General features: G+C 35.6%; 1 protein-coding gene across 5 annotated transcripts in view; it reads left to right on the forward strand.

The window, feature by feature from the left end:
* The window catches only part of TRPC4 (transient receptor potential cation channel subfamily C member 4), a 192,597-nt gene extending 182,440 nt beyond the window's left edge, over positions 1 to 10,157 (forward strand). For all 5 annotated transcript variants that reach the window (XM_064586163.1, XM_064586167.1, XM_064586166.1 and 2 more), the window contains 3 exons: positions 2,400 to 2,441; positions 2,570 to 2,659; positions 4,475 to 10,157. In XM_064586163.1, the coding sequence (XP_064442233.1) occupies positions 2,400 to 2,441; positions 2,570 to 2,659; positions 4,475 to 5,197 (855 nt within the window). In that variant the 3' untranslated portion in view covers positions 5,198 to 10,157. The remainder of the gene's footprint in view (positions 1 to 2,399; positions 2,442 to 2,569; positions 2,660 to 4,474) is intronic.
* Positions 10,158 to 19,613: the final 9,456 nt, after the last annotated feature.

Below are 19,613 nucleotides of genomic sequence, written 5' to 3' on the forward strand. Positions count from 1 at the left end.
ATACTGAAGTTCAGTTGGTTTATGTAATCTCGCAAGACTAAAGATAGTTGTGTAGTATTACTAGTAGGTGTGAAAGAACAGTGATTGGCAAAAACAATTAACTATATTAACTTGGGCTTAAATCTGGGCTATGGATATGGAATAGCTCCTAAAAGTCATCATAGGAAACTTTTTCTATGCTCTCTCTGTCAGACTATTTTGCTTCTTTAAAAAAGTTTCCCTAGAGGGGGGCCTGGGTGGCTCAGTCCTTAAGCATCTGTCTTTGGCTCAGGTCATGATCCCAGGGTACTGGGATCGAGCCCCGCATCGGGCTCCCTGCTCAGCGGGAAGCCTGCTTCTCCCTCTCCCACTCACCGTTTTGTTCCCTCTCTCGCTGTCTCTCTCTCTCTCTCTGTCAAATAAATAAAATTTTAAAAAAATTTTCCCTAGAAAAATCAGTCTCAGATTAGTTTTTAAAGTGTAATCTTTGATCTTTTTAAATTTGTATTAAAATTTTTAAATTTGTTTATAAATAGGTTATGTTAAAATAAAAGACAGTCTGTGCTCTTTTCAATACTAGAATGCATCATGATAATTTTCACTTGTTACTTGTAATTTTCAGAATCTGTCATTCTTAGCTTTAATTTTGCGTTAAGGAAATTTAAAGTTAAATCTTGACTTCAGACTGCTCTCTGCTGACTACTTTTTATTGGCTTTTTGACCAAAACAGAATAGCGAAATGCAATAGAAGCCCAAAGTAATCAAGCTTGAGTTGACTAAATTCTATACTAAATTCACAGTTTCTATCAACTTAACCATGGAATACAGGTCTCTTGTAAAATATTTATAGTGAGAGTGTTAAGGGACTTGGTATACAGCTTGCTTTAGTATTTTTGTCCACTTGAAGTAAATTTAAGGAGATCTGGAAGGCCTGTATCTTTACAGAAGTGGGTGTTGTCTTGGATTTCAGCTGAGCTATGTCTCAATAGGAGTCATATACCTCCATCTTGTGGCTCAGTCATAAAATTCCCACACTATCTTTTTTCAAGATAGTCTAATTTTGTAGTAAGTTTCAAACTTCCCAGTCTTTTAATGAATGCCATAATCATATTGAAAATTTGTTTAAGATTTGTGTAAAACTGGATGGTACTTAAATATTTAGTGGCTTTTAGGAAGGTAAGCATTATCTCAACTGTTCCTAAAAGTCACTAATAATCATGAAACACAAATTTATTCTCCTGGCCAGTGAAAAAGCCATTTTCCCCTATTCCCCTAAAGAGAAAAAAAAGCTTCTTTTGCATTGTTTGATTTTTTCCTAATGTCATTTCACAGTGATGTAGTCACAACTCTTTTTAAAATTCCATTTTATCAGCTTATCATTAGGTATTTAGTAAGACATAAGATCAAAAGATTTATCTAAACCCTAATATGTTATCTCTTTGCTTTCTCACAGTCTACCAAATTCATTCCTTTATTACAGAAATATTTTTTTATTTTAATTTGGTCAGTTTTCTTCCTTAAGAATCAATACTGATATTTATTCAACATGCACAAAATGGGGATTATGATAGCTTTTTTCTAGTACGTTGAGAATACCCATGAAATCTGCAATTATATAATTTTAGTGTCATTTATTATTTAACTCAATTTATTATGGACTTTTTTTTTAGTCATTAAACATCCTCTCTCTCTATTCTGCACACCAGGATCACTGCTCTGTGCTAACTCTAGCTGCATTCCCAAACCATTCTGATCTTTTCAAAATGACAGCTGAGACTCACATTTTTTTTTAAATGATGAATTTATGAGCCTGATGTTTGAACAGAATCTTTTATTTTTCTGTTAAATCCAACCACCTAATTAAAGCGGCAAATCCCTCTTAATGTACATCTGATTGAAATTAATGTTGGGGGGTTTAGTGGTCTAACATGGTTTCTGATTACATGTTGCATGTCATGGCTAAATTCTCCATCTTGCTACACTAATATTTATGAAGACCTCCATATTGGTATAACGGGAGCTTTTTATTCTATTGAATTTTTGTTTTTATGTGATATTTCTTTTATTTTTTATTTGGTATGTCTCATCTGTGTCTCTTAGATTACTTCAAGTTATTTGGGGTACATATCAGCTATGATTATCTAATTCTCTGTCACCTTCTATTAAAAGAACAACGTTCTCATCGTTAACTGTCTATATGTTAATTGCTGTAGGGATTATAACCTTGCACTTTGTTCCTTTGGTTCATTCATTCTTTTGATTCATGTGATGCACTCTCTAGCTTTTGTTCATTGTCTAGTAAAATTTTCACTTTGGAGAAGTGAGGAAAAATATATTCTCAATTAAAAGAACAATGAATTATTTTCCAAAATGGTAATATATCACTCTAACTGAAAAGTAAATGCCTCTTTCCTTTTCAGAGACGAGCTGCTGATAATTTGAGAAGACATCACCAATATCAAGTAAGTTATTCTAGTGTATCTTGAAAATTTGCATTAAAATAAAGTACAGTCCCCTCTTCAGAACTGACTCAAGAGAGAAATCATATTTCTGCACTGAATATCAATTCTTGTGTTTTGACATACCTCAGGAGGTTATGAGGAACCTGGTGAAGCGATACGTTGCCGCAATGATCAGAGATGCCAAAACTGAAGAAGGTCTGACTGAAGAGAACTTTAAGGTAATCATTTTCATCCTCATCACCAAGAGGCAGGTTCTGCAGAGCATGGAACCAGACAAGCACATTTAAATTCAGAGCTGGAAACTCAGCCCTGTGTTCCAGCAAGCCCATGTGTCGTCGTCATTGTCATTTTCTTCTTCTTCTTCTTCTTCTTCTTCTTCTTCTTCTTCTTCTTCTTCTTCTTCTTCTTCTTCTCCTTCTTCCTCCTCCTCCTCCTCCTCCTCCTCTTCTTCTCTTTCTTCTTCTTTTCTTCTTTTAAGATTTATTTATTTTAGAGAGAGAGAGAAAATCTCAAGCAGACTCCCCACTGAGCACAGAGCCCAACACAGGGGTTGATCCCACAACCCTGATATCATGACCTGAGCTGAAATCCAGAGCCAGATGCTTGACCGACTGAGCCACCCAAACACAAGACTTTTTACTTTTAAATTCTTACTTTTAAATTCAAGACTATTTAACTATTAAAAAGAAAAAAAAGCAGTGAAATTTCTTTTCTAAATAGACTGTTTTCAAGCACTTTCAATCTGAAATATGGAGGGGGTATACTTGGAGGCAGAGAAAATCCTAGTGCCCAGTGGCATTTGGACTTGCTGATCCTAGCAACACTCTAACGAGTGAGGTTTAAATTTCAGTCTGATTTCTGAACCCGAAACATTTAGTAACTACGATGCTAAAAACAACAACAAAACCCTGTTTGTGCTCTGCACAGCTTTGGTAGTAGAAAATTCAAGGTTTACGCTTAAGTATACCTTACAAACTTACTCTTTCTCCCTGAGGTTTTTTTTTTTTTTTAATTCTATCAGAAGAGATAGGTGGAATACATGTAATGTATATATGCTTGCACATGTGTATAAAATACCTTGGTTATTCTGCCTGAGTTCTTAGAGGTTTTGGAAGAATGAGCAAGTCTGTAAGATCTTAGAGGCAAAAACAAACAAGTAAAAAACCCTCCAGAAGACTCTGTAACAGTGAAAAGCAACAGGTCTGACAAGAGAATAGAGATAAGTGGCTGGTTAGGAAAGAAGGTAGATGAATTGCAAAATGCAAAGCCCGGGTTGAAAGTTGTCCAGGATCCCAAATGTTCTTTGCAGCCACAGCCTCCAAATTTTGTAGTTAAATGATTCATGGTGCTCTGGGAAGTAGGTTGGAGGCAGGAGGCCACCAGGAAGGCCAGCGTCAGTTTAGGATTGAGAATTCAGTTGTCCCAAAAGATAAAAGTAAAGGATGAATCTAAGAAATGCTGTCTGATCTGAAGCAATTGGTGAGATTAGCAGCTGACCCAGATGCTGAGATAAATTCAACTCCAAGGTGGTAAACAACTGAAGGTAACCGCCAACTCTTGGAAGGGCAGACGCCCCAGTAATTACTTTGTTTTAGATGGCCCTTGGGACAGCTACATGTGCTAATATTAAAAATCTTAAAAAAAAAAAAAAAATGCAATCCTGAGAGAACGAGAGGTGACTTGAAAGCAGATGAAGCTTTCGGAGAGGAAGCATTTGAAAGTGCAGTCTCACAGAAATCCAATATACACCCTTATTTCTTTTTGCATCGGCCCCGGGGAGGTCTCCGTGTTGCCACAGAGCTCCAGCGGGGAAACGAGCGAGCAGGCATCAAAATGACTCAAGGGCCAGGGACAGAACCGCAGCAGAGCGGAATCCTCACTCTTAAAAATGAGTGAAAACACCAATAAAAAATTAAAAAAAAAAAAAAAGAGTGAAAACACACCAGAGCCATACATGAAGCATGCTGGTGATGGTTCCTAATGTCCATCTGCTCAGGTCCTAAGCTAATGTCATCCTTTCACATCCCACTTAGGAACTAAAGCAAGACATTTCCAGTTTCCGCTTTGAAGTCCTGGGGTTGCTCCGGGGAAGCAAACTCTCCACGGTGCAGGCGGCTCAGGCCACGAAGGAGTCCTTCAATTCCGCCGACTCGGATGAAAAGAGCGACAACGAAGGCAGCAGCAAGGACAAGCGGAAGAACTTCAGCCTTTTCGACTTGACCACTCTGATTCACCCGCGATCGGCCGCCATTGCCTCCGAGAGACACAACGTAAGCAATGGCTCCGCCCTGGTGGTGCAGGAGCCGCCGAGGGAGAAGCAGAGAAGAGTGAATTTTGTGACCGACATCAAAAACTTCGGGTTATTTCACAGACGGTCAAAACAAAGTGCTGCTGGGCAGAATGCAACCCAGATCTTCTCTGTCTCAGAAGAAGTTACTCGTCAACAGGCCGAAAGGCCACTGGGGAGAAACATTCAACTGGAATCTCGAGGATTAGCTTCGCGGGGTGACTTGAACATCCCGGGTCTCAGTGAACAGTGTATGTTGGTAGACCACCGAGAAAGGAATACGGACACCCTGGGCTTACAGGTGGGCAAGAGAGTGTGTTCCTTCAAGTCGGAGAAGGTGGTGGTGGAGGACACCGTTCCAATCATACCAAAGGAGAAGCATGCAAAGGACGAGGACTCTAGCATAGACTATGATGTAAACCTCACAGACGCAGTCGCCCACGAAGATTACGTGACCACAAGATTGTGATACTTGGAGGGGGAAGCGCTGATCCTACATATACATATTTTCCGTAGTGCTCTGGGTAGGGGGAAAACTAGCAAAAGCTAACTTACACTTTACAGCATTTATCATCTGTGGCATATTAACGTGTAACATGTTTAACTAAGGCAAAGGCTATCAAAATCCCTGGTTTTGTAACCAGCTTTTGCTTTCACAATTTGTTTTACCTTTTTGTTGTTGTTGTTGTTAATAAATAAACGCACTGTGTATTCTTGTACTGTTGCCATAATCCACAGGAAATTTTTAGCTCTCTTTTTCAACTGAAACAAATCCACCTTATTTCATGTGGTAGTTGACTCCTGTGATAGGTATTTTTATATGCAGAAACCAACGTAGCTGAAATATTAGAGCTTTTCATAATTTTTTAGGTCTCTAGAGATGGTTACTCGTCAAAGACTTTTCAGTCGGCCCTACAGTTTAGCTTTAATACACAAATACTACCAAATTATTTCTTAACATGTAAATAATTACAGCACCAATTGAAGCAAACAAGCCTCCTTCTCATAGAGTCATGATCAAACCCCCTCTTAAAACGGAAGTCAGGTGTATGTCAGAGTTTTAGGTTGCCCAATTTTTCCTCTCAGTAAATAAAATAAATGTTTGTCTTAATAAATATTGATGATTGATGATTTTCAATGAGATTTTGTCATGACAAAAGTTTTATTTCAAGTTGTTTTTTTTTTTTTTTGACCTTTTTCAGGTTCAATTGCTAGTCAGTATAAATACCAGGCTTTATGAATAACAGAATTTCAAAACATGACAGAAGTTCTCAGTCCTAGAAAAGAATAACAATAAATTAGAATAATTAATGCACCGTAAACAAAGCAAGATGATTGCATTCTCGTAATATCCAGATGAAAATAAAATCATTCTAAACTCTAAATCTAAGCAAAGATAAATTGTATTTTCAATCAGTGTGACATTGTTGCTAATTCAAAAGAAGTACAAACACATAATGATTTCCTCGTCTTTCCCCCAGTGACTGGTATATATTTCTTTAAAATTAAACTCACCCAAAATCATTATTAATTTTAGCAATAGATATAGAATTAAAGCTTTCCCCAGAGGGACAGAATTCTTAATTACTTGTTTCTTCTGTTGTCTTCAAGGTAATCTAGCTTAAATTACACTCATTCACGAACTACTAAAAAAGAAAGGGTTTTACCTGATATAAAAAGGCACTGGCAACTTCATAAAGTTTAAGTTATGTAACTTGTGTCTATTTAAGCCACCATGGAAATAGAAGTTCCTTCACCACATACAATTAGCATGTATTTCAAATCATTAGAAAAATGCTGAGTTCATTTTACTTCAGAAATTACTTCCATGGACTAGACTGTACGTGATTTAGCATTGACCCCAAATTGGAAAGTTTCTGATTACCATACATGGAAAATAAGGAATAACATCAGTAACAGTGCCAGCCACTGTCCTATGTGCAGTGTGAGTATCAACATCTATGTACTACTCACAACAATCCTCTGAAGGAGGTGATATTCTTATCCCCACTTTAGAGATGAAGATACTGAGGCAAGCACTAATTAGGTGAAGGTTCACAGCTAATGATAGAGCTATGATGAGTCCTCCAGAGCTATGCTCTTAACTACTATTTGTAGTGCCTCTCAAAACATAAATAGGGCAAAAAATGTGCACATATAAGGGTTACTGTTGCTACTTCGGAAATGGTGTATTTTCAGAGAGAATGAGTTTGGTAAACTCCATAAATCTGTGTTCCCTCTTGTAAAGCAAGAGGAGTGCACAAAATTAAAGATAATTTAGATCAATTATATTATAGAAGTTAGTAGATTTAAGAAAAAACATATTTGGTATGGGACATCAGAATTCAACTGGAAATATTGGATTTTAGTTTTCAAACAAGCCACAACCCAGAGGCACTGAGATACTGCTCTTTTCCTAAATCTGGTTTTGTCCTCGGGATAGAGGAATGGGCCTGGTAGGTTTGGAGAAACACAATAGGGCTAATGCTTGTTCTCACTGCCTCAAGCACATCTTTATCTCAAGTATGTTAGGACTCACAGTAAGCCCTGGGGATAGCAAAACACCCAAACTATTCTAAGTCCGACAGACTTTCGGTAGTAGGGGAACATAGACCTATTCTCAATACTTGGGGTATTTTCCAATGATTCCATTTTGCTGCTTCTGTTATTAATGTTGTTATTTCCAAAGTAAAAATCATATACATCATCATTACACATACTCTACCAGAATTTAATTTCAAATGTCCTCTGTTCCTTCAGATAACACCACTGACAATAAAAGCCACAACAAAATATGTTCCCAGGAATTTATTTCTATCAGGGGTTAGGGTGCTGATATTTTACAGAGGAACATGGTGATAACAGAGGGATTTACTTGGAGCCAGTAACCCCCTGCTTCTCATGTTCTGAAAATGATGGCTTTTAACAACCCTCAGATGTCACTGACAGATGTGTTTATGAGTTTAAACAAAATATTGGATATTGTTAGTACAATATGTCCTAGGATTGAACATTATTCTGAATATGTGGTGATACTAAGTAGCATTAATGAAGATGACCAATAGGGAAAGAATAAGAAAACATAAAACAACAGGATTGCAAATAGAAGGATGATATTTTTTGAGGTCTTTAAATGAGTAATTTGGGGTTTCTTTTCATTTCCATTCATATTTCTATGAACATAAATTCCTAAACACCAAAGAGAGGTTTGACATCACACCTTCATTTGTATAAATAATGTTTCTTATGTTTCATGTCATTTTGACCTTGCTATTTGTTGCTCATCTTTACTTATTTATTTATTGTCAGGGTTTGGTGGAAGAATGTCTAGAAAATTCAGTTTAATAGAATAGGTTATATTCACAGCACTTCATTTATCATCTACTTGGAAAACCCATCTACAAGAGAAAATGCTATGAAGATGTACCTCACCATTTGCCATAGATGTATTCCTGAAAATATCCGTGTAAATAATTCTGTATTAACTTCAGTAGGGGAACTGGCTATGTAAAAAAAGAAAAAAATGGTAGTGAATTATTTTGTAAAATGATGAATTATTTTTCAAAGTGATAACCATCCTCAAAATGTAACTGTTTCATAAGTTGGGTATTTGTATATCAAATTTTCTTAAATTAGATATTTTATTTATTGGCTGTCAATTAAAATACTGCAAAAGCTCACCCACTTTCTTGCCTTGACCTGGATAGCAACTCAACATACTTTAGTAATTGAACACACAAATCTAAACAAAGAAATATCTTGGATAATCTTTGAGGTGTAAAGAAAGAAATTTATCATATTATTCTCAAAGAAGCAATTTCCCAGCCAGTATAGAAGGAATATGGGTAACCCGTGATACAAAAATGCACTCTTCTAATATTCAATAATCCTTACTAATTCTGGGATTTAGTAAAGTGATTGATTGTCCAGTCCCATGACTTTTTGTTGAAGAGCAGACATCAAGCACTGAAATCCATCCATTCTTATTTATTGTGCATTGTGTTTGTAAGCAGACCACTTTAGACAGTACCCTTAAAAATCAGCTGGGCAAAAACCATCCGTGTGACCCTGTCAATATGTTTACAATGACTTAAATTTTTAAAGAGCTAAATTTATGAATATACTCACCATTTGGAAAATTATTTCTTCAGTTTAACTTTATTACATTTTTTCCTTGTCTTATATTCTCCAAAATTCAGACCTCCCAGTAATTTACATTTAGAAATTACTCTCTGTAAGTCGCCTTAAATTCAATTTCAAATATATTATTCTGACTATTTCACGATATATTACAATGAACTTTGTTTATATAATGTTATCACATGACTTTAGAAAACATTATGGAATATACTAAATAAGTTCTCCAGAGATAACTGGAGAAACTAAGGTTCAGGGCATTTATGGCAATTATCCAAATTTACCCCGCCACTCAGTGGTTGAGTTGGAGCTTAAAGAAAAACTCTTCATTTAGATATTCAGATGAGATACCAGGTCATAAATGTCTCAGCTAATGAATTTTTATTTTTGTGGAATTTTGTCTTCCTTGCTCTCCCCTTCAGTAGAAAATATTTAGTCGTTCAAACTTTCCACAGCCCAAATTCAAAGATACTACCTTTTTTTCCCTACAAAATTGTGTTCACAGATTTTTTTTTAAAAGCTGGTGTCTTACCATTTTCTAAGAAATGCAGTTCATCATTTTTACTTCAACTGTAGATTTTGTGATAACTCTATACACAGTCTGGTAATAATAAAATGCCTGAAATAAAATTAAGCCTTCTCAACTGAAAAATGATAGAGCTGGGAAATATGAAGCTGACACGAGATTGAGACCATGAGACCAGGGCCAAATATGGTCATGCTGTCACTGAGTTGGCAAAGAGTGAAGTTGTCTCTGCCAGTGAAATTTACCAGTAGCAAACCCATCAGCTTCCTCTAGAGCTGCACTGTCCAATATGGTGGCTACTATTGACATATGGCTACTAAGCACCTGAAATGTCTATAAATGTAAAACACACACTGGATTTCAAGGACTTAGTATGAAAACAATGAAAAATATCTCATTAATATTTACATTGGTTACCTGTTGAAATGATAGTATTTCGGATGCATCGGGTTAAAATATATGAATTAAATTTAGTTTCATGTTTCTTTTTACTTTTTAATGTAGCTACTAGAAAATTTTTAAAATACATATGTGACTTGCATTTGTAACTTGCAGTACATTTCTATTGGACAGTGGTGCTCTGGAGCATCTCTATTTGTTTCACTCAATTCATGTATTCCCACCATTTGAATTTCATAAGTGAAACTTATGTATTCAACAACTCAAAAAATATTGTTTTTGTTCAACTAAAATTTGCTGTTTCTCCTCGATTCCTAATCTCCTAATGGAATCACTGCTAATAATTTGCTGTTTTTTCATGTTTTTCCTTGCCTTTGCAAATATATTAATATATATTATAAAATATACATATAATAATATATTAATATATACATTTATAATATAAATAAATATATAAATATATGTATAGGTTATGGGTTTTTATTGTTTTTATCAAGAATGGAATTTATACTATACCTATAATTTAGTGACTTGTTTGTTTTTTATCTAACAGGGTATCATGGAAGACTTTTCTGGAGCTATTTACTATAGCAGAGTTATTTGAACCCACTCAAAAAAAATTCTTCATTGATTGTCTTTACCTATTGAAATATATTCATACTGTGTTGCTAAGACACTATTGGATCAACCATGAGGTTTTGAGGAGTACTTGAGAAACAACAAGGTGTTTCTAAAAGACCAATATGCTCATTTCTCCCCTCTGTTCACTATCTTGCAGAGCTGTCTATTTTTCTTGTGATTAAGTAAATATTCCATAGTATGACCTTCAAAAAGTGGCCCCACTTTATGGGACCAGCATCATCCTCTCTACACACTAGACCTCGGCCATTCTGGATTTCTTTTAGCTATTTAAGACTTAATATTTCTCTTTCCCAGCATTGGCAAATCCTGTTCCTCCAGGCTTGGATCATGACTGGACCAAAATTTTATTATTTTAAAGAATTTTCTTTAATCCAGACTTTCAATTAATTCCAATTGATCTGTTTTTATGGTTTCCCTTAGGTCTAATTGTCTTTTTCTTCAAGATTTTCTTTTCCTGGCCTGCAGATCAGAAGCCGGGTTTCCCCACTCTGGGAATAAGAGGTTATCTGCATTGACTTTCTTTCAAGGCATCAATATACTTAGAGGTTTAATTTACTCCCAGGAAATAACTTAGTGTGTTGCTTCAGTATTCAGAATGCAAAATGCCCTGATAGTCTGGGGGAAAGCTGGAAACTGGTATCTTCACCTAGCTGTTGTGGGGGGACTGCAAATCCAGCCTTGCACCTGTTTACATCTCATCTGCTGATACTTGAAACTTCTGGATGGAAATGCCCCATCAATCTCTAAAATACTGAACTATGTTACATCACCTTTCTGAAGTTAGAAGTACCAAACAAATAGGAAAGTAGAAATGTAGAAGAAGTAAAGGCACCACCAAATATTAAGTGAATGGTTACTTCTTCTGTTTTTTTTAATTCAGTTTTTTTTTTTAATTTTGAGATCATTATAGATTCATATGCAGTTGTAAAAAATAATATAGGGATATCTCACATACCAGTTACCCATTTTTCCCCAGTGGAAACAGACATCTTTCAAAACTACAGTACAAAATTGCAGAATATTGACATAGATGGAATCCACTGATCTCATTCAGATTTCTGCAGTTTTCCTTATACCATATATATATACAGACATGTATATATATATGTGGATGGTCTTGTGTGTGTATTCCGTTCTACACAATTTTATCACATGTATATGTTTGTGTATCTTCAACCATAGTCAAGATACAGAACATATCTAAGTGCCACAAGTATCCCTGATATTGCCCCCTTTTAAACCACATCCATCTCATAACACCTCCCAATCGCAAACCCTTGAAAACCATTAGTTTGTCCTCCATTTTTATAATTACATCACTATAAGATTGCTATATAAGTAAAATCATACAGTATGTAACCTTTGGGGATTAGTGTTTTTCACTCAATATAATTCTCTGAAGATTCAGCCAAGTTGTGCCTTCTATCAACAGTTCATTCATTCCTTATTGCAGAATCTTATTCCATAATATGAATTTGCATAATTCAACACTTCACCCATTGAAGGATATTTTGGTTTTTTTCCAGTCTTTGACTACTACAAATAAAGCTGCAATGAACATTCATGTACAGGTTTTTCTGTGACCAGGACTGTAATTCCTGGGTGGTATGGTAGTTGCATGCTTAGTTTGATAAAAAAAACCAAACCCAGCCAACCTGTATGCCAGAGTGGCTGTACCACTTTGTATACTCACCAGCAATGTATGAGTGAGTCGATTTCTCTGAATTTTTGCTAGTGTTTGGTGTGGTCACCAATTTTTATTCTATTCATTCTGATCACTGTGTAATGATATCTCATTGAGGTTTGAATTTGCATTTCCCTGAAGGCTAATGATGTTGAACAATTTTTCTTCTGCTTATTTGCCATCTGTGTGATATCTTGGTGAAATTTCTGTTCATGTCTTTTGCACATTTTCTAATTAGATTATTATATGTGGTTTTTTTGTTTGTTTGTTTGTTTATTTGTTTGTTTTAAAGATTTTATTTATTTGACAGAGAAAGACACAGCGAGAGAGGGAACACAAACGGGGAGTGGGAGAGGGAGAAGCAGACTCCCTGCCGAGCAGGGAGCCCGATGCGGGGCTCGATCCAGGGACTCCAGGATCATGACCTGAGCCGAAGGCAGTCGCTTAACCAACTGAGCCACCCAGGCGCCCTGGTTTTTTTTTAATGTTGTGTTTTGAGAGTTTTTTTTTTTAATTCTAGACACTAGTCTTTTGTCAGATATGTGTTTTGCAAATATTTTCTCCCATCTTTTTGTCCTCTTAATAAGGATCTTTTTGCAGAGCAAAATTTAAAAATTTTGATTAAGTCCAGTTTTTCAACTTTATGATTTATAGCAATTCTAAGAATTCTTTATCTAGGCCTAGATCATGAAAACTCTCTCTTGTTTTTGTTTTTGTTTTCCTAAAAGCTTTGTGCAATTATGTTTTATATTTAACTATATTATTTTTCCTATCTTTTTTTCCAAATCCATTAGCATATATAAAGATTTACAGAAGAAATTCATCTTGAGGAATGGAATCTCATACATAGAGAGAGAGAGAATGAGGAGGACTGTTGACAGGCAAACATACAGGTAGTACTGAAACCGGGTGATAAGAAAGAAGATAATTTTTAGGAGATAACACTGACTTAGCTATCCAGACGTTATAGCAGGATCTTCAGAAGCTTAAAAAAAGAAAGAGAGAAAAATATATTATTTCAATTCCATTATGTTTCTCCCAACTTCCTGAATCTGGTGGAGAAGCAATAAAGAATAAGAAAAACTGCTATTTGGGGACTGAAAACCAGAAATGCAAAAAATATTTCAAATGCACACTTCTTCCTGAAATCCAATTGCTATTTGAAAAAAGCCTAGGATTGCTGAACTATGATCTTTCCCCTTTCTGAAGAGTAATCACTAAATTTGAAGCTAGTATGTAGGTACCATAAAAATGACCAATCATTTGTTTAAATGGTCCCTTTTGGTTTTAACAGTGCACACTCAAAAAATAATAATAACAACAATAATAATAACAGTTTGGGTATAAAAGTAATATAACTCATTGGTGTAAACAATAAAACTAGAATAATGAAATTATAACTACATGTGAATATATATGAACCATAAATAAAGCAATTTAGTGCACATACAAAAAAATGAATGATAAAGAGTGTGGCATAAAATTCCCATGTTAATTAAAATCATTTCTGAGGTTTGCATTAGAAAAAAAAAATTATCACTAATACCCACAAAAATAGGGACTAGAATTTTGGCCAAGTTATTATGATAACATCGCAATATTTTGATTCTCTGATGGAAATATGGCAATTAGCTAAATTGCTGAGTCAATGGAAACAATTGGAATTCTTCTATACAATTCAGTTACCACTTTACAAAGCACCAACTTGGAAATTGTAACTGAATTCATCAGATGATCTAGATCTTTAATTTTGCTTTCACTTTCTATCATTCCCTCCCACCCTCCACCACGCCCTACTAGAAATCAGGCCCTGATTTCTAAACGCAGGAATAAAAAGATGAACTATACATTTTAGAGGAGCTCACAAGTCAAGACTGGAAACTTTCACTTAGGTTTTGCATTGTAAGAGATCAGAAATGGTATTGTTCTCCATACACTTGGTGGTTGGTAGTCAGTGTTTATAGACTGGATTTTTTTTTTTGTTCGTCATCCATCAAACCACTGAAAAAACACTATTTTGTTAAATGAAGTATGTATTTTAGTTTTCTTTGAGGTAGAAATTTTGTGACTTCTTTCAGTTGGCATGTTTTCAAGGTTCATCCACGTTGCAGCATGTATCAGTACTTCAGTATGGCCAAGTAAAAATCCACAGTATGTATATACCATATTTTGTTTATCCATGGGCATTTGGTTTGTTTTCACCTTTTGACTATTATGAATAATCCTGCTATAAACTTTCAGATTCAAGGTTTTGTGTGGACATATGCTTTCATTTCTCTTGGGCAAATACCTACGAGTAAAATGACTGGTTATATGGTAACTCTGTGTATAATCATTAAGGGACTGCCAGACTGTTTTTCCACAGCTGCTGCCCCATTGTACATCCCCACCAGAAGTGTATGAGAATCCCATTGTGTCCACATCCTCAACAACACTTTCTCTCTGAGTTTTTTTTTTAAGATTATTATTTATTCATTTGAGACAGAGAGATACAGAGAGAGAGAGAACATAAGCAGGAGGAGAGGGAGAGGGAGAAGCAGACTCTCCACTGAGCCCAACATGGGGCTCGATCCCAGGACCTGGAGATCATGACCTGAGCCGAAGGCAGATGCTTAACCATCTGAGCCACCCAGGCGCCCCATATCTCTGAGTTTTTTATGCTAGCCATCCTAGCGGGTGTGAAGTGGTATCTCCTGTGGTTTGATTTGCATTTCCCTAATAACTAATGGTGTTGAGCATCTGTTCATGTACTTATTGGCCATTTATATAATTTCCTTGGTGAAATATCTATTCTGATCCTTTGCCCATTCTTCATTGGGTTATTTGTATTTTATTATTAAATTTTAAGAGTTCTGTATATCGATGCAAATCCTTTATCATATATATGAGCTGCAATGTTGTCTCGATCTCTGGATTCTTTGTGATGAAGCACAAAGTTTTTAATTTTGATGAAGTCCAATTTTTCTTTTGTTACTTATGCTTTTACTGTCGTATCTAAGAATGCTTTGTCAATGTCATCAATATTTAGCCAAATGTTTTCTTGTGAAAGTTTATAATTTTAGCTTTCATATTTAGGTCTTTGATCCATTTTGATTTAATTTTTGAGTATGCAAAGGGGTAGGGGTTCAACCTCATTTTTTTGCAAGGGGTGATCCAGTTGCCTCTACATGCTTTGTTGAAAAGACAATTCTTTCCCTATTGAAAGGTCTTGGCACCCTTGTCAAATATCAGTTGATCACAAATGTATGTATGGACTTATTTCTTGACTCTTAGTTCCTTTTCATTGAGATATATGAGATATATGTTTATTTTTCTACTATTACCACACTGTCTTGATTATCATTGCTTTGTAGTAGTCTTGGAATCAGAGAGTGTGAGTCTTCTTCTCTTTCAGCATTGTTTTGACGATTTAGGTCCCTTGTAAATGCATGTGAATTTTAGAGTCAGCTTTTCAGTTTCAAAAAGGAATTATCTAGGAGTCTGATAGCAATTTCATTGAATCTATAGGTCAGTTCAGGGAGTATTGCCATTTCAAGAATGTGGTATTTTTTGATTCATGAACATAGGATGCTTTCCCATTTATTTAAATCTTCTTTAATTTCTTTCAACAATATTTTGTAGTTTACAGAGTATAAGTATTGCACTTCATTTGTTAATTTATTCCTAAGTGTTTTATTCTTTTTGATGCTATTGTAAATGAAGTTGTAATTACCTTTTAAGATTCTCAAAAGTTGGAGATTGGTACACAAATACATAAAAAGAAATTAATCAGTGTCATAATTACATCAATTAAAAACTGGATAAAGTAAAATCTCTGTCCTGTTACTTTAAAAACTTTTACTGAATAATGATGTGATTTCTGAGGATCCAATCTCTTCTATTGATAAAGCCACTTAACTGCTCAAACTGTTTTGAAAGCAGTACATATAAAAACCAAGAATAATTATGCATTTAAGTGTAGAATTCTCCATTTTTTTCAGATTTCTACTTAATAGTCTCATTTTATTATCCTGTGTAGTGTCCGTATGACTTTTGTCAATTTGAGTTGCAATGTGGCTACATGTATCAATAACATGCTTGTACTTACACCTAAATCTACCACTATCATCCATCTCACCATACCATAATGTGAACACAAACTTGCCATGGTTCCTTTTTTTTTTTTAAAGATTTTATTTGTTTATTTGACAGAGAGAGAGACAGCTAGAGAGGGAACACGAGCAGGAGGAGTGGGAGAGGGAGAAGCAGGCTCCCGGCCGAGCAGGGAGTCCGATGTGGGGATCAATTCCAGGACCCTGAGATCACGACCTGAGCCGAAGGCAGACGCTTAACCGACTGAGCCACCCAGACACCCCGAAAAGACACACTTTCTAGCTCTCAATTTTTATGATGTTTTCAAAAATCACTAGACTACCTAAATTTGTTCTTAGCCAGAAACATGTTCATTTATCATGTCTCTAGTGTTTTGTTTTGTTTTGTTTTGTTTGCTTCTTCCGTCTAAAATGTTACTCTATAATGCAGGGGCTTTGTCCATGTTGTTCACTCCTTATGTTTCTAGTGTGGAGAGCAATGCTTGGATATTAGGTATTTTTGAATAAAGTTTTGAAGTGTTCCTTCATACTACCAAGTTCATGTACTACCCCAAATTTCTCTATCAATAAGTCAAAGTAGTAAGAATAGGAAAATGTATATAAACTCAATGGTTTCCAAAAATCACAAAGTTTATAGAAAACTTAACAAATGAAGGAAAGAATTCTATTTTGTTAACACTTACTTATACGAGGAGACTTTCACATTTATTTTATTTGATGTAACTCATAAAAGTTGTTAATAAAAGTTTCGTAGGTGAAGGAAAAAGAGAGTGAGAAGAGTTTAGTATTTCGCCCTGTGTCAAATGCCATGTTTGTGGAATAAGATCGATTTTAACACATGCACCTCACTTCAAAGAGGGGAAAAAAAAGAAAGAAGGAGGAAAAGCAGGTGAAGGATAGGAAGGGGGAGAGAAGGAAGAGAAAGAAGATAGAAGAAAAATTAATATTTCTTGGGATAAACATTTTACCTCAGACTCTTATAAGAATTAGATGTAATAAACTCCATTCCCATATCATTCAGTATTGATGATCATAGAGTTTTTGCGATTTTTTCCAAGCGATTCACAGCTAAAAGGCAGTGGAGCTGGGATCTGAACCAGGGTATTTTAAAGGCCAAAGCCCATGCTCTTCTGATTATAGCACAGTCTTTGACATTAAGAGAAAATAAAGGCAAAGTATACTCCGTCTATTTTAGAGCCCAAATTGATTTTCAGAAAACTGTATTTGGGCTGGTTCTTACAGTCATGGTAAATTGAGAGACATGCTATTCCTTCTTTTCTACAAATCCCAGTGTTTTGGTTAGCTGGAGTTACATTGTTTTCATTTACATATTAATAATATACTAAAAATTAAAATATAAGGAAATAATGATCAATAAGCTATTGTCCCTTACACATGGGTAATTGTTTTCTCTCCCATCAGAGAACCTGTCAGAGACCCACTGTAGAAACACAAAAAGACTTTTTTCCCTTTGCATTCTGCCTCTACAGAACATACCCATCTGGAATCACCATGTGAGTCTCAAGGAACACACTCTGGAATTAGCCCCAGGAGTGAACTACATGATGAAAAATAGAGTAACATTAAAGATTCATTAAAGATGCATTTGAATTGCTGCATTTTCAGTTAATAAAGGCAGAGAAATTTTAATGGGCTGTGCCTACTTTAACTTTTCACTCTCTTCTCTTTCCTGGGTTTCCACACCATTTCGTTGATTCATGTCATCACCAACAACAGTCATCATAGACTCTGTTAAGAGCTTCTGTGAGCTGATTATTGAGTAAGTGAGGCAGGAGATGAAAACTCATAAGCTACAGAAGTCAAAATTAGTTTTATGTGCAGAGAAAAAGAAATTTAGAAACAGTTGCATCCACATAGAGTCAAGTCAGTTGCTATTGTCATGACACAATGTTTTAAAAAGCTTGATCAAATAAATTTGATATGAGACCAAAGGTAACAAATGCTGCTTTTGTTTGTAGTTTTTATTTATTTTGTGTATTGTTTTAAAGTACCATATTTTTAAGAATTCTGTTACAAAATTGTTGAGACCCAGCTTTTGCCTGACTCTAAAATAAAATAAATATATTCTTGCCTTACCCTGTGTGGGATAACTTCAGTTATTGAACAGAGTTGGCTATTGGATGGTTGGAAGGAAACAAATAAGAACACAAATGCTCTCTGTATTTCTCTATGTGCTTGTCCTTCATCTTTTCATCTGCTGGATGACTAGTTCTCAGGATCAGTGATGGCTTTTTCCTCATATCAGAATACTCTCTTGACGTGACTCAAGCAGAGAAATAAGGACAACTGTTACAGTGTTAACTCTTCTAACACAGGTTCTTGCAATAGCAATCTATTTATTTCCAATCTTTCACTTCTGGTCAAGAAACAGGTGACATCTCTGAGGGAATGGTTTGGCAGAAGACACACAAAGGGATGTGTCCTTGTCACAAATGGTTTGCTTGTAAGTATAGCAGGGAGAATCTCAAACTCTAGTCAGAGAGATAGTGGTACAAGGTGACTTCAAGCTGGGTTGGACCTTTGGAAGTAAATTCAAGTGTAACTTTGAGCACTGGTACATGTACGACTGCATCAGAGGCAGGGAGTTGCCACAGCCTGACCCCCAGTTCGGAGGAAACTGTTAAAGCTAGTTTTTTCCAGTGGAGAAAATTTGGGCAGTGGCAACAAACTTGAGTGTTATATAAGCTTACCATTGTGGATGTAAGAGAGTTTTCCGCTCGATCTCTTTATTAGTACCATGAAATTCCCTATGAGATATTGATGTGATGTGATGTAGGCACTGCAGAGCTTTTAAAATATTCACTCTAGATCTTTCCAAATAATATATGCTATTCCTCCCATTGTAAAGATGATGAAATTGATGATCAAAAGGGTTGAAAAGTTGCTAACCTCTCCCACAACCCGTAGAATTCAGTAGTAGTGCCAGAATTCAAATTCTTTGTTGCATGGAATAGTTGCTTGAGTTTTATAGAAAAACAGCACCTACCTGTACGGTTCCAAACAAACTCTTTACCAGTTTTCTTTTACACACTGCATACTTTGAGCTGCTCAGTCTTGTTCTTTTCTGTCTGGGGTTGCTAATGGAACTCCAGGGTTTAAAACTGGAAATGCTGCTAGTAAAAAGAATCTCAGAACTGTATGATCTTTCTTCCTCTGCCCCTGCGCTGGAGACACACCAGTCAGAGTCATAAACTAGTTCAAAGAATCTTACCTAATAGGTAGTGGATCCATATCAATCTTTTTCTTTATCCTCTTCAGGATGGAGACTTTTGTGAAACTGTACAGTTAACTTCCTGTTTGTTTTCTGTTATTAGAAAACTACCCTTGAGTGTGTAGTGTGTATACCATTCTCGGAACGTCAGAAATTGTTCCTTCGACCCTTGGA

This window comes from Mirounga angustirostris, unplaced genomic scaffold (assembly GCF_029215605.1).
Source record: "Mirounga angustirostris isolate CCGP_5_RB_7025 unplaced genomic scaffold, mMirAng1.0.hap1 SCAF_3, whole genome shotgun sequence".
Lineage (NCBI taxonomy): Eukaryota > Metazoa > Chordata > Mammalia > Carnivora > Phocidae > Mirounga > Mirounga angustirostris.